Below are 13,733 nucleotides of genomic sequence, written 5' to 3'. Positions count from 1 at the left end.
AAGATTGGGATCATTCCCTGCATATTTTCAGACCACAATGCTCTAAAGCTAGAACTCAACCACAAGAGGAAGTTTGGAAAGAACGCAAATATATGGAAACTAAACAGCATCCTTCTAAAGAATGAATGGGTCAACGGGGAAATTAAAGAAGAATTGAAAAAAATCATGGAAACAAATGATAATGAAAATACAACGGTTCAAAATCTTTGGGACACAACAAAGGCAGTCCTGAGAGGAAAATATAGTGGTACAAGCCTTTCTCAAGAAATAAGAAAGGTCTCAGGTACACAACCTAACCCTACACCTAAAGGAGCTGGAGAAAGAACAAGAAAGAAACCCTAAGCCCAGCAGGAGAAGAGAAATCGTAAAGATCAGAGCAGAAATCAATGAAATAGAAACCAAAAAAACAATAGAACAAATCAACGAAACTAGGAGCTGGTTCTTTGAAAGAATTAATAAAATTGATAAACCCCTGGCCAGACTTATCAAAAGAAAAGAGAAAGGACCCAAATAAATAAAATCATGAATGAAAGAGGAGAGATCACAACACCAAAGAAATACAAACTATTATAAGAACATACTATGAGTAACTCTACGCCAACAAATTTGACAATCTGGAAGAAATGGATGCATTCCTAGAAACATATAAACTACCACAACTGAACCAGGAAGAAATAGAAAGCCTGAACAGACCCATAACCAGTAAGGAGATTGAAACAGTCATTAAAAATCTCCAAACAAACAAAAGCCCAGGGCCAGACGGCTTCCCAGGGGAATTCTACCAAACATTTAAAGAAGAACTAATTCCTATTCTCCTGAAACTGTTCCAAAAATTAGCAATGGAAGGAAAACTTCCAAGCTCAGTTTATGAGACCAGCATCACCTTGATCCCAAAACCAGACAAGGATCCCATCAAAAAAGAGAGCTATAGACCAATATCCTTGATGAACACAGATGTGAAAATTCTCACCAAAATACTAGCCAATAGGATTCAACAGTACATTAAAAGGATTATTCACCACAACCAAGTGGGATTTATTCCAGGGCTGCAAGGTTGGTTCAACATCCGCAAATCAGTCAATGTGATACAACACATCAATAAAAGAAAGAACCAGAACCATAAGAAACTCTCAATAGATGCTGAAAAAGCATTTGACAAAGTACAGCATCCCTTCCTGATCAAAACTCTTCAAAGTGTAGGGATAGAGGGCACATACCTCAATATCATCAAAGCCATCTATGAAAAACCCACCGCAAATATCATTCTCAATGGAGAAAAAATGAAAGCTTTTCCGCTAAGGTCAGGAACATGGCAGGGATGTCCATTATCACCACTGCTATTCAACATAATACTAGAAGTCCTAGCTTCAGCAATCAGACAACAAAAGGAAATTAAAGGCATCCAAATCGGCAAAGAAGAAGTCACATTATCACTCTTCGCAGATGATATGATACTATATGTGGAAAACCCAAAAGACTCCACTCCAAAACTGCTAGAACTTATACAGGAATTCAGTAAAGTGTCAGGATATAAAATCAATGCACAGAAATCAGTTGCATTTCTCTACACCAACAACAAGACAGAAGAAAGAGAAATTAAAGAGTCAATCCCATTTACAATTGCACCCCAAACTATAAGATACCTAAGAATAAACCTAACCAAAGAGACACAGAATCTATACTCAGAAAACTATAAAGCACTCATGAAAGAAATTGAGGAAGACACAAAGAAATGGAAAAATGTTCCATGCTCCTGGATTGGAAGAATAAATATTGTGAAAATGTCTATGCTACCTAAAGCAATCTACACATTTAATGCAATTCCTATCAAAGTACCATCCATCTTTTTCAAAGAAATGGAACAAATAATTCTAAAATTTATATGGAACCAGAAAAGACCTCGAATAGCCAAAGGGATATTGAAAAAGAAAGCCAACGTTGGTGGCATCACAATTCCGGACTTCAAGCTCTATTACAAAGCTGTCATCATCAAGACAGCATGGTACTGGCACAAAAACAGACACATAGATCAATGGAACAGAATAGAGAGCCCAGAAATAGACCCTCAACTCTATGGTCAACTAATCTTCGACAAAGCAGGAAAGAATGTCCAGTGGAAAAAAGACATCCTCTTCAATAAATGGTGTTGGGAAAATTGGACAGCCACATGCAGAAAAATGAAATTGGAGCATTTCCTTACACCACACACGAAAATAGACTCAAAATGGATGAAGGACCTCAATGTGCGAAAGGAATCCATCAAAATCCTTGAGGAGAACACAGGCACCAACCTCTTCGACCTCAGCCGCAGCAACATCTTCCTAGGAACATCGCCAAAGGCAAGGGAAGCAAGGGCAAAAATGAACTATTGGGATTTCATCAAGATCAAAAGCTTTTGCACAGCAAAGGAAACAGTTAACAAAATCAAAAGACAACTGACAGAATGGGAGAAGATATTTGCAAATGACATATCAGATAAAGGGCTAGTGTCCAAAATCTATAAAGAACTTAGCAAACTCAACACCAAAGAACAAATAATCCAATCAAGAAATGGGCAGAGGACATGAACAGACATTTCTGCAAAGAAGACATCCAGATGGCCAGCAGACACATGAAAAAGTGTTCCATATCACTCGGCATCAGGGAAATACAAATCAAAACCACAATGAGATATCACCTCACACCAGTCAGAATGGCTAAAATCAACAAGTCAGGAAATGACAGATGCTGGCGAGGATGCGGAGAAAGGGGAACCCTCCTACACTGTTGGTGGGAATGCAAGCTGGTGCAACCACTCTGGAAAACAGCATGGAGGTTCCTCAAAATGTTGAAAATAGAACTTCCCTATGACCCAGCAATAGCACTATTGGGTATTTACCCTAAAGATAAAAAACGTAGTGATCCAAAGGGGCACGTGCACCCGAATGTTTATAGCAGCAATGTCCACAATAGCCAAACTATGGAAAGAACCTAGATGTCCATCAACAGATGAATGGATCAAGAAGATGTGGTATATATACACAATGGAATACTATGCAGCCATCAAAAGAAATGAAATCTTGCCATTTGTGACAACATGGATGGAACTAGAGCATATCATGCTTAGCGAAATAAGTCAAGCGGTGAAAGACAACTATCATATGATCTCCCTGATATGAGGAAGTGGTGATGCAACATGGGGGCTTAAGTGGGTAGGAGAAGAATAAATGAAACAAGATGGGATTGGGAGGGAGACAAACCATAAGTGACTCTTAATCCCACAAAACAAACTGAGGGTTGCTGGGGGGAGGGGGGGGTGGGAGGAGGGGGGTGGGGTTATGGACATTGGGGAGGGTATGTGCTTTGGTGAGTGCTGTGAAGTGTGTAAACCTGGCCATTCACAGACCTGTAACCCTGGAGATAAAAATATATGTTCATAAAAAATTAAAAATTAAAAAAATACAAAACAAAACAAAACAAAAAAACTCCTAGTCAGTAAAAATTAACATTTGAATAAAGCAAAGTCTTCATTCTGGAATTTTCTAGAGTTCCTCAGACCGGCTTCTATTAGTTCTCAGTCTATATAATTTAAAGGAGCAATTTTTTTTCATCTGCATTAACTCTGGACAATAAAAAACCAGCCATAAAACTGCCTGTTGACATTTTGCTTTGTCACAATGGGGCTTATTGCTTATTTGTTTTCTTACATTTAATATATTTTTCAAAATGCCACACAATTAATTTGCAGAGCTATCAACTTAAAGCTCAAATCTAGTCTTTCAGCACCCCAGGTGTTTGGTTTGATGAGCAAACTGAAGAAGCATGAAAATAATCTGATCTCAGGATCCTCTGACAGCTCAAAAATACCTCAGGAAAAAGAAAAAAAAAGTAAAACCCCAGAACAAAGCTTCATTTACATTTTTGCAAATGAAATTTCTCTATTTACTATGGATGATATTAAGCTTTGCATTCAATTGCAAAAATGCCTCAAGAAATGGCATAAACTTGATTCTTAACATTTTTAAGGGTATTTTTTTTCAACAATACAACTTTCTGATTGAAAAAGAAAAGAACTATTTTTAAAAATGTGTTGTTACAAAGGGAAACAAGTCATTTTCAAAACAATTTTATCCTTGGGCACCTGGGTGGCTCAGTGGATTAAGCCGCTGCCTTCTGCTCAGGTCATGATCTCAGGGTCCTGGGATCGAGTCCCACACCGGGCTCTCTGCTCAGCAGGGACTGCTTCCTCCTCTCTCTCTCTCTCTGCCTGCCTCTATGCCTACTGTGATCTCTCTCTGTCAAATAAATAAATAAAATCTAAAAAAAAAAACACTTTTATCCTTGATTTTTAATTTATATAGATTCTGTATTTATAGAAATTCAGAAAGAGCAGCCTTAATTTCATAAGAGGGACATTACCTTTATAGTATAAAGCTATTAGTAAGTGTATTTACTTAAAAGGCCCAAATAAAGCTGTTTAAAAGATTTTTGTTAAGGGCTTCTGAAGATGTTTCTTTGCCCCAAGGGATATTTCTGATCTCTTACTGGTCAACTTACTAATAGTTAATTTGTGCTTATACAATACAGATTAATTTTAATTCTAATCTCAGAGGAAGATTGTAAGGTAACCTCTTAGAAGAGATGAACAACTATAATTTAATAGTACCACATTTCAATGTACCTTACAACCTCAGAAAACCTGGAAATTTGAAAATATGTGAATTTCTTCTTTCTACTAATATAAATTAGGAAATCAGCACATTTTTAAAATTTATTTTGCAAAGGAGCTGTATAGTAAATATTTTAGGCTCTGTGGGCCATATGTTCTCTGATATAACCACTCAAGTCTGCTGCGGCAATGGTAAAGCAGCTGTAGACAGAACATAAATGAATAGATACAGCTGTGTTCTGATAAAACTTATTTGCAAAAACAGATATGTGGGCCAGAGATCGCCAACCCTGGTTTTAATAATCAAGGTACAGCCATATGTCTTTGTAAAGACTTTTACAGAGACATACAGATAACACACATCAAACTGTACGTTTGGTAGTTACAAAAACCGTATTTACCTGAGGGAGTTGTTTGGCAATATCTCCACCTACAAAGACAGCTTCAAGATACACCCAAAGGTTCTGGACTACCAGCCACTCTTCAATTATATCTGAGGAAGTGGACAATTTATACACCCAGCTCTGGATAGTTTTTTTAAATGGAGCATTATATCTAAAAAGTAAAAATGGAAAAATACCATATTTGAAGGATGATGCAGAAAATACTATGGCCTAACAAAGAAAATTAGACGAGGGGCGCCTGGGTGGCTCAGTGGATTAAGCTGCTGCCTTTGGCTCAGGGTCCTGGGACAGAGCTCCACATCAGGCTCTCTGCTCAGCGGGGAGCCTGCTCCACCCACCACCCTCTGCCTGACTCTGCCTACTTGTGATCTCTCTCTCTGTCAAATAAATAAATAAAATCTTTTTTAAAAAAAGTATATTAGAGGAGAAACATTCCTTTGGAAATTAACTTTTTTTTCCCTAAAAGGCAGTTCCTAATAAATTTCATACAGCGAATGAGATATTTGTTTTTCTAGGCATAAAACTCATATCATTATAGCAATTTTCCTTGTTTCTGTGTATGAGTCACAGACTAGGAAGATGGGCCAAGTGTTGGACACAGAGGTCCAGCAAAATGATTGTCTGGTTGTTTCTGGAAGGAAAGTGATGACACAGAGTAAGGTGTTTTTAGAAGACTACTGTGAACCAAATCTAAGTGAGCACTGACTGCAGGAATAACACATAGGGCACTGTTCCTGGTCTCTGTAACTATGACGACAAGGCCAATAGTCAAGATTGAGGGTTGATGTTCACCTCCAGATGGGCTCTTCTCACCCATTGACTTTAATTCCACCAAGCACTATGCCTAGATTCTAGGGAGTTAGAGATCCAGAATAGTTGGCCCCAAATTGCATGCTTCCTCTTTTCTCAACATCAGGGCTAGCTGCAGAGTTTGTGAGAATTTGAGGTGTCCAGAAAGCCGGGCCCAGCCAAGAAAGACAAGAAATACAGGGGATGTCGTGCAAGAAGTGATGGGAAGCTACCAGGTAAGGATCCAATTACCTATAGTTGGATAAAGAAGGTGATCTCAGTTTGTGGCAATGACAAGCAGTTTTGGTGTGGTATAGTGACATTGCTGGTGAGTGGCCATTATTGATAACACTCTTCAAACTTTTCATAATCCAGGGTGGGGTGACTTGCAGTTGCTTACATACAGAAGGGGGTTCTTCTGGGTATAGTCTGATGCCTGGATGCAACCCATAACTTCTCTAGAAGCCCATGCTATATAGAGAGGTATAAGGGGAGTTATGTAGGAGAAACGTGAGCTATTCAGGTAGTAAGAGGCTTTTGACTCAACACTCAATTTATACTGTCCATCTGGCCGACACTCTAGAGCCAAAAGAAGTCAATATGCTAAAAGCGTCTTCGAAATTAAGACAAGCACACTAAGATGGTACAGATGGACACTTCAGGGGGTTGAAGCATCTAGATATTTAGGATAAAAATGGTCCTGCACAGAGAGAGGGAAAAACAAATCATCTTTGACGGTGTGTAACTTCCCAGCATCAAAAAGGGAGACTTGAAATAAGATCTAGCATAACCACGTTCTGCCCTTTGGTCATTGCACAACTTTGGCTAGTGGAACCTGTCATGATGGATAGTTAGTCCTATAGAGCAATCAGGAATCCACTAGCAAGGTGTCACCAACCAGGCAGTATCTGGAGTCAAGTCTCACCTATGGAGATAAATAATTTCCTCCTGAAGTCACACCCAGGTAGCCCTAGAGACCCAGCAGGCACTGTGTCAGCACTGGGTTTACTAGTACTATAAATAAATATTATACTGATCAGGCTAAATCCAAGTTAAAAATGAAACTAAGAAAGGCTTCCAATCCCAAATTCGTTGGCTATAGACACTGTTCAGATGAATCTACAGTCTTTCTTCAAGAGGACATCACCCAGGAAATCAGCAAGGAAAAATTTGCAATGAGCAATGGAAGCAGTATCCCATAAAGTTTAAGAACCACTGAATATCCTATGGTCACCTTTGCCAGGATTATTCAGATTCCTTGAAAGCAGAGATATATGTAGAGTGTTTTTTTTTTAAGATTTTATTTATTTGACAGACAGAGATCACAAGTAAGCAGAGAGGCAAGCATAGAGAGAGAGAGAGAGGAGGAAGCAGGCTCCCCACCTAGCAGAGACCCTGATGTGGGACTCGATCCCAGGACCCTGAGATCATGACCTGAGCCGAAGGCAGAGGCTTAACCCACTGATCCACCCAGGCAGCCCTATATGTACAGTGTTAACCCCAACAAGTCAACCCAGAACTCCCAGAACTAGGAGCTTTGGAGTTAGGTCATTATCCAAGTGCAAGTGTGCCTTTGAGGCCAGCAGTCATGGAGGGTATCATTCATTAACCAGTAATTCCAACCTAGAGAAGGGATATTAGAATTCCCATGCACCCCAGACATTGATTCTGCTAATGATGAGGTAATGTCATATTTCTTAGGTGTGCTGAAATGAAGAACAGTTGAGAATTATTGTATAGTCAGCTAGGGGATTAGAGGTTGCTAATGTCCAGATTACGACCTGACAGTATACTTAATCTGAGTCCCATTTCCAAAAACTGCACTCAAGGTCACAGTCACCTTCCAGCTGTTTCAGTAATCCAATGATGGATAGGTTGTCTCACTTAGGGAAAAGTAAAACCAACACACATATAGACCATTCTCCTCATAAAAGAATGCATGAAGGGTTTACATAATAAGCCCCTAATAATATATTCCTTTCATGTGTTGCCAGCATACTTTTCCTGGGTCACTGGGTGAACACCTGAGCAGGGCTAGCCAAGGAAGGCAAAGATAACAACTTAGAGGAACCAAAGAGAAAGAAAGCAAAATGAATATGTCATCTCAGTGGGGACCCAAGAGTTCAAGAGATAAACTGCCAATCTGAGGGGAAATAATTATGACGGTGCCCACCAGAAAAACAGTTAAGAAGAAATGAGTACAATAAAAAAGAGACAGAAGCCATGATCATTAGGGAAATAGGTAGCTCATTTAAGGACAGACAAGAGTGAGCCCTTGAGTTCAGAATCTTGCCATAGATGCAAAACTGGGCTTTCACCCAGTATTATATAACCCTAGAAACCAAGTTAAAACCTTCCCCCAAAGTATAAAATTACCTGTTGCTTAGTAAGGAACCTAAGACCATTAAACTATCCTCCATCAAAGTGATGATCTCTCCTGATTCAGTTCCTTTGAGAAGGAGCTCTCCCTTTCCCTTAAATGCTGCAAAACTCAGGTTCTGGTTGGTCCAATTTTCAATCACCTGAGTCAGCTTGGCTTCAATATCCTTCTCCTTAATGGCAGATATGCAAATATCCTTCAGAGGGAGATCAAAGAATATGTCATGACATTTCCAATTACAAATTAAGTGCCTTAGAAAATCATAGCATTTTCAAGTTTGAACCTAGAAGTCATTTAGTCATTTTATGGCCAAGGAAACCTTCTGAGCATCTGACTACTAGTTCTTTTATGATACCATATACAAGCAATAGCAGAGTTTAAATCTTCATGTTTCTTGATTACATTTTAATTGGAGATTTTTGGCCAAAATGGAAATAACAGCTGCTCTATCTCAGCAGGTTGTTACAGGAAACAAGGGAGAATATATGTGGGGGGTCCTTTGAACTCTTCAAAGTAGCATAGAATCGTTTCTGTATTCCAGCCTGCTCTGGCCCTAATTGAATGTCTCATTTGCTTAAAAGTCTTGTCTTTCCTTTTTTTTTTTTTTTCCTCACAGGGTTTCCTGTTTTTCTGAGAGTCCTTGATATGAAAGTCTCATAAAGGAAAATAAAAGTAACATATTTTCCCCATCATGCTTCTATTTGTTTTCATACTCAGAATCACAGATCTCAGAGATGAAAAGGAATTGAAAGGGGCAAGGTATTTCCACAAATAATTATAATACAAGTAGCATATAATAAATGTCTTCAGGGGCACCTGGGTGGCTCAGTGGGTTAAAGCCTCTGCCTTCGGCCTAGGTCATGATCCCAGGATGCTGGGATCGAGTCCCGCATCGGGCTTTATGTCTAGTGGGGAGCCTGCTTCCTCCTCTCTCTCTGCCTGCCTCTCTGCCTACTTGTGATCTCTGTCTGTCAAGTAAATTAAAAAAATCTTTAAAAAAATAAAAATAAAAATAAATAAATGTCCTCAGAGTGGTATGACTCGTTGGGAGTTCCGAAAAGGGAGAAAGGACTCCTGCGTGCAGGCAGGAGGGAAGGCTTCATTGAGGAGGGAGCATGAGACTGAGTGGGATTCCCGTGGGTGGTGGGAGCAGACACTCTACAGAGAGAGGAAAGAGTTCCTTTAGGGGTAGTGAGTCCCAGAACAGAAAGAATCCAACTTGGCAAACAGCAGGACATGCAGAGCAGAGCAAACAGGATGTACTGGCATATACAGTGCTGAGAATCTGTTTTGGGGTACAAATAGTAACTGAACCTTAGAATTCCTTGGAATTACAAAATGGCATTTTTCAAAGCACAGCTTACAAATGGCTATATTCTTCAGTATAAAACCTACTTATAAGAATGAGATGGACACCAAAGTTCTTTTTCAATTCCTCATTTCCTTCAATAGTATTGGCATGGCATTTATAAATAGGACAAAATTCTTTGAAATATATATTGCTGGTGTACATGTATTGTTAAGAAGGGAAGAAGGAAATGGAGAGCCTAGGTGGCTCATTGGGTTAAATATCTGCCTTCAGCTCAGGTCATGATCCCAGGGTACTGGGATCAACTCCCGTGTTGGGCTCCCTGCTCTGTGGGGAGTCTGCTTCTCCCTCTCCTTCTGCTACTCCCCCTGCTTATTCTCTCTCTCTCTCATAAATAAATAATTTAAAAAAAAAAAAAAAGAAGGGGGAAGAAAAGGCAGAAAACTCAAAATCATATATATGAGAGATTTCCAGTTACATGGTATAGTTCCTCACCTCCAAAAATATAGAATAACTGATAAAACGTGACAGAGAAAGTAGAAAACATAGCCAGGCTTAAAAACCAAACAAACATCTCCATGAACCAGAGCAGAAAATATACACAGACCAGTAGATGGAGATGAAACCCAAGCTTGAGGGCTCTTGTAAGGTGAGGGGGAGGGGAGATGGCTCAGCAAGCCCTTGTAAACAGTTTGCATCGACATATCTGGTTACACCCGTGGGTTCCACACAGAGGCAAACCCCTGGAAACTGCCCACAGAGGCAGACCCCTGGAAACTGCCCATCCTTTCTGTGAAAAAGGCCTATTTGCTTATATTAGAGCTTCTGCCTTAGGGGCAGGCATCTAATTTAATACACAACTTGGGGCCTCCCAAAACACTCTCCCAAGATGGACACTGGTGGGCACCACTGTTGCAGTGTCCATCTACCTCACTGTAGGTCACCAGTATCTCCCTGAAAGGAGCTTATGCACATTTCAGGCACCCTGGTTTTTGTTTTTGTTTTTGTTTGTTTGTTTTGTAGCTGCCACACAGGGGATCTGGATGATCCCCTGATTATGGTGGCAAATGAGGCTTATGTTTGAGGTGCACAGGACTAGAATAAATGGCGGGGGGAGGGGGGTAGTTCTTAACTAGTTACCCACCTCCCAGTGCTGAGCACTGAGACATCAGACTGAAATGCTCAGTTTCTTACTGTAAAAGAGGCCTATTGCTTTTTCTTCACAGTTGTGGCCTGAGGAGCAGAGTCCCAATTAAACATATATCCAAAGGTCAACTGTAATCCTCTCCAGAGACTTTGAAGGGTGAGTGTGATATTCAGACTCCTTATGCTGTGCTCCCAAATGCTGGCATCTCCAACAAAGGAGCCTGAGTAAAAAACTGGCACTCCACAATTGTGGCTGTCATGCAAAAGGCACATCCCTGACTGTGGTGACCAGCAGGGCTTTTGTTCATGGGTTCAACAGAATGGTAGCAAGCAAAGAAAGTTCCTAACTGGCTGTCATTCCCAGCTTTAGAGCAGAGAGAACAGATATAAATGTCCATATCCTAGTATTCCCTTAAATAGGCATATTTGCATGCTTTAATAGTTGTTGCCTAAGGATGTAGTTTCCAATCAGCCTAAGTCTAGGTGCTGACTGAAATCCTCCACTTCAGGACCTGATAGGTCTCGTTACATCCTCAATTACTGAGAGCACCTAAAGACAAAGTAGACCACTGGGACAAACATAAAGGTTTGAGAGACAGCCAAGAGCTAGGGCAGGCTTGAAGGATAAGGTTTATTTCCTCACAAGGCCACTCCTTCAGGACAAGGAGAGGTTATTGTCTTATATGATGCATAAAAATCAACACAGAGCAAAGTAAAATGAAAAAAAAAAAGGAATATGATCCAAATAAAGCAAGTAATATCCTCAGAAAAAGACTTTAATGAAACAGAGATGAGTGGTTTACCACATAAAGAACTCAAAATGATGGTCATAAAAATACCCACCAAGTTTAGGAGGACAATGCATAAACAAAGTGAGAATTCCAACAAAGAGAAAGAAAATATTTTAAAGGCACCAAGTAGAAGTCATGGAGCTGAAGAATACAATCACAGAACTGAAAAGCACAATAAAGGAGTTCAACAGCAGACTAGATGAAGCACAAGAAAGGATCAAGAACTTGAAGACAGGGCCCAGAACTTACCCAACCAGAGCAAAAAGAAAAAAAGAATGAAAAATAGTGAAGACAACTTAAGGGACTTATAGATCCTGTAAGCCAACATTCACATTATAGGAATCTCAGGAGGACAAGAGGGCAGAAAATGTATTTGAAAAAATAATGGCTGAAAACTAGATCTCAGAAGCCCAGAGAATTTCAAAACAGATGAACCCAAGAGACCCACACCAAGACACTATAATTAAAGTATTAAAAGCTAAAAACAAAGAGGAAATCAGAAAAGTAGCAAGAGAAAAACAACTTGTTATGTAGGAAACTCCCACAAGACCAACAGCAGATTATTCAGCAGAAACTTTGCATACCAGAAGACAGGAGCACAATATATTCAAAGTGATGACAGGAAAAAAAATTATCATGGAAAAGTTGTCCTTCAGAATCAAAGGAAAGCTAAAGAGTTTTCCAGACAAGCCAAAACTTAAGGAGTTCATCACTACTAGACGAACCGTACAAGAAATGTTAAAGGGACTTCTTTAGGCTAAAATGAAACAGTGTTAATTAGTAACAGGAAATATATGAAAGTGTAGATCTCACTGGTAAAGGTAAATATATAGTAAAATTCAGAATAGTCTAATGTTGTAAAGGTGGTAAGTTAACTACTTAAAAAGCCAATATGAAGGTTAAAAGACAAATGTAGTAAAACAAACTATAACTACAATATTTGTCAGTGGAGACACGGATTAAAAAAAATGAAAACTGTGGTATCAAAAACAAAATGCAGTGGGGGAGGAGTAAAAATGTAGAGCTTTAGAATACATTCAAGCTTCAGTTATCAACTGAAAACAAACTGTTATAAATATATTGTTATATATAAGCCTCATGGCAACCACAAAGAAAAAAACCTGTAGTAGATACACAAGAAATAAAGCATACCACTACAGATATACAAATAACAAAAGAAGAGAGTGAGAGAAGACAAGAACAAAGGAATTACAAAAGAACCAGAAAATGAATAACAAAAAGGCAACAGGCACATACTATTAATATTAATAGTTCTGAGGGATTCAACAGCAATGCAATACATAAATAAACAGATTTTTTTTTAAAAAAATGAGAGCTACTTAAGGGACAAGGAGGATAGATTAGGATCTCCCAAACTAACATATTTCAAATAATCATCTTATCTCCTCGAGTTACTATATTATTTTGCAAAACCAAAGGATGTTCAGGGCTATTCCAAATTTTGAGGGTACAATATATAGAGCAATTAGTACACCCTTAAATCAAATGTCCATTTGCATAATTTTCAAAAAAATAAGAGATGTTCTTTAATGAACCAGTGATAAGATCTTATAAGCTTATGTACCTCTATGTCATCCTTATGTTTAAGTAGTGGTGCTTCCATAATATTTCTAAGACAAAAAGAATCAGATTCCACATCAAATGGGGTTCCAGTTAACTCAGAGATTCGGTCCCAGTGTCTCTGTTTCATTGCCTTATTGGTCATCATTTCCAGCAGAGGACATGACTCACTAAAATCATCAATTCTTTTTTTCAGATCCAAGAAAGCTTGCCAATCTTTAAGTCCTTTTGGGAGTTTACGACACCTTTTAGAAAAAAGGAAAAATCACATCACTACACATTTCTTTGAAGCATTATCTGTATACAACAATATATCAGAAGATAAATGTATTTGTAAAATACCTACAGTTCCTATGAAGATAGGCATTATAAAAAAGTAAGCTTAATTCAATTCAAACTCACCTGTTTTGAAATTCCTGCAGTTCTGCATTAATGCTTTCAATGTCTACATCTCCCCAAAGTATTTCATAATAGCCACTAATATTGTTCATTACAGTATCATATAGTCCATACAGCTTCTGCAGCAAGTTGAGCTCTTTTCTGAGAAACCAAATAATTAAGTTATAACATAATGTATATCTTAAAAATAAATATCATTATTGGATAGGCAGAATTCATCCAATCAAACATTTCATACATGACATGTATCATGTCTTACAGACACCAACATGCAAACAACTCTGTC

At 38.8% G+C, this 13,733-nt stretch overlaps 1 protein-coding gene across 1 annotated transcript in view; it reads right to left on the bottom strand.

Moving 5' to 3' along the window:
* Window positions 1–13,733, bottom strand: part of DNAH8 (dynein axonemal heavy chain 8) — a 365,321-nt gene that overhangs the window by 206,773 nt on the left and 144,815 nt on the right. The window contains exons 35-38 of the mRNA XM_045071144.1: window positions 13,451–13,588; window positions 13,053–13,293; window positions 8,218–8,417; window positions 5,050–5,203 (exon numbers count right to left, since the gene is read on the bottom strand). Of these exons, the coding sequence (XP_044927079.1) occupies window positions 5,050–5,203; window positions 8,218–8,417; window positions 13,053–13,293; window positions 13,451–13,588 (733 nt within the window). The remainder of the gene's footprint in view (window positions 1–5,049; window positions 5,204–8,217; window positions 8,418–13,052; window positions 13,294–13,450; window positions 13,589–13,733) is intronic.

Source organism: Mustela putorius, unplaced genomic scaffold, assembly GCF_011764305.1.
Source record: "Mustela putorius furo isolate JIRA1106 unplaced genomic scaffold, ASM1176430v1.1 tig00003983_pilon_pilon_pilon, whole genome shotgun sequence".
Taxonomy (NCBI): domain Eukaryota; kingdom Metazoa; phylum Chordata; class Mammalia; order Carnivora; family Mustelidae; genus Mustela; species Mustela putorius.
Note: the sequence above shows the minus strand (reverse complement) of the source record. Positions and strands in the feature narration are given on the sequence as shown.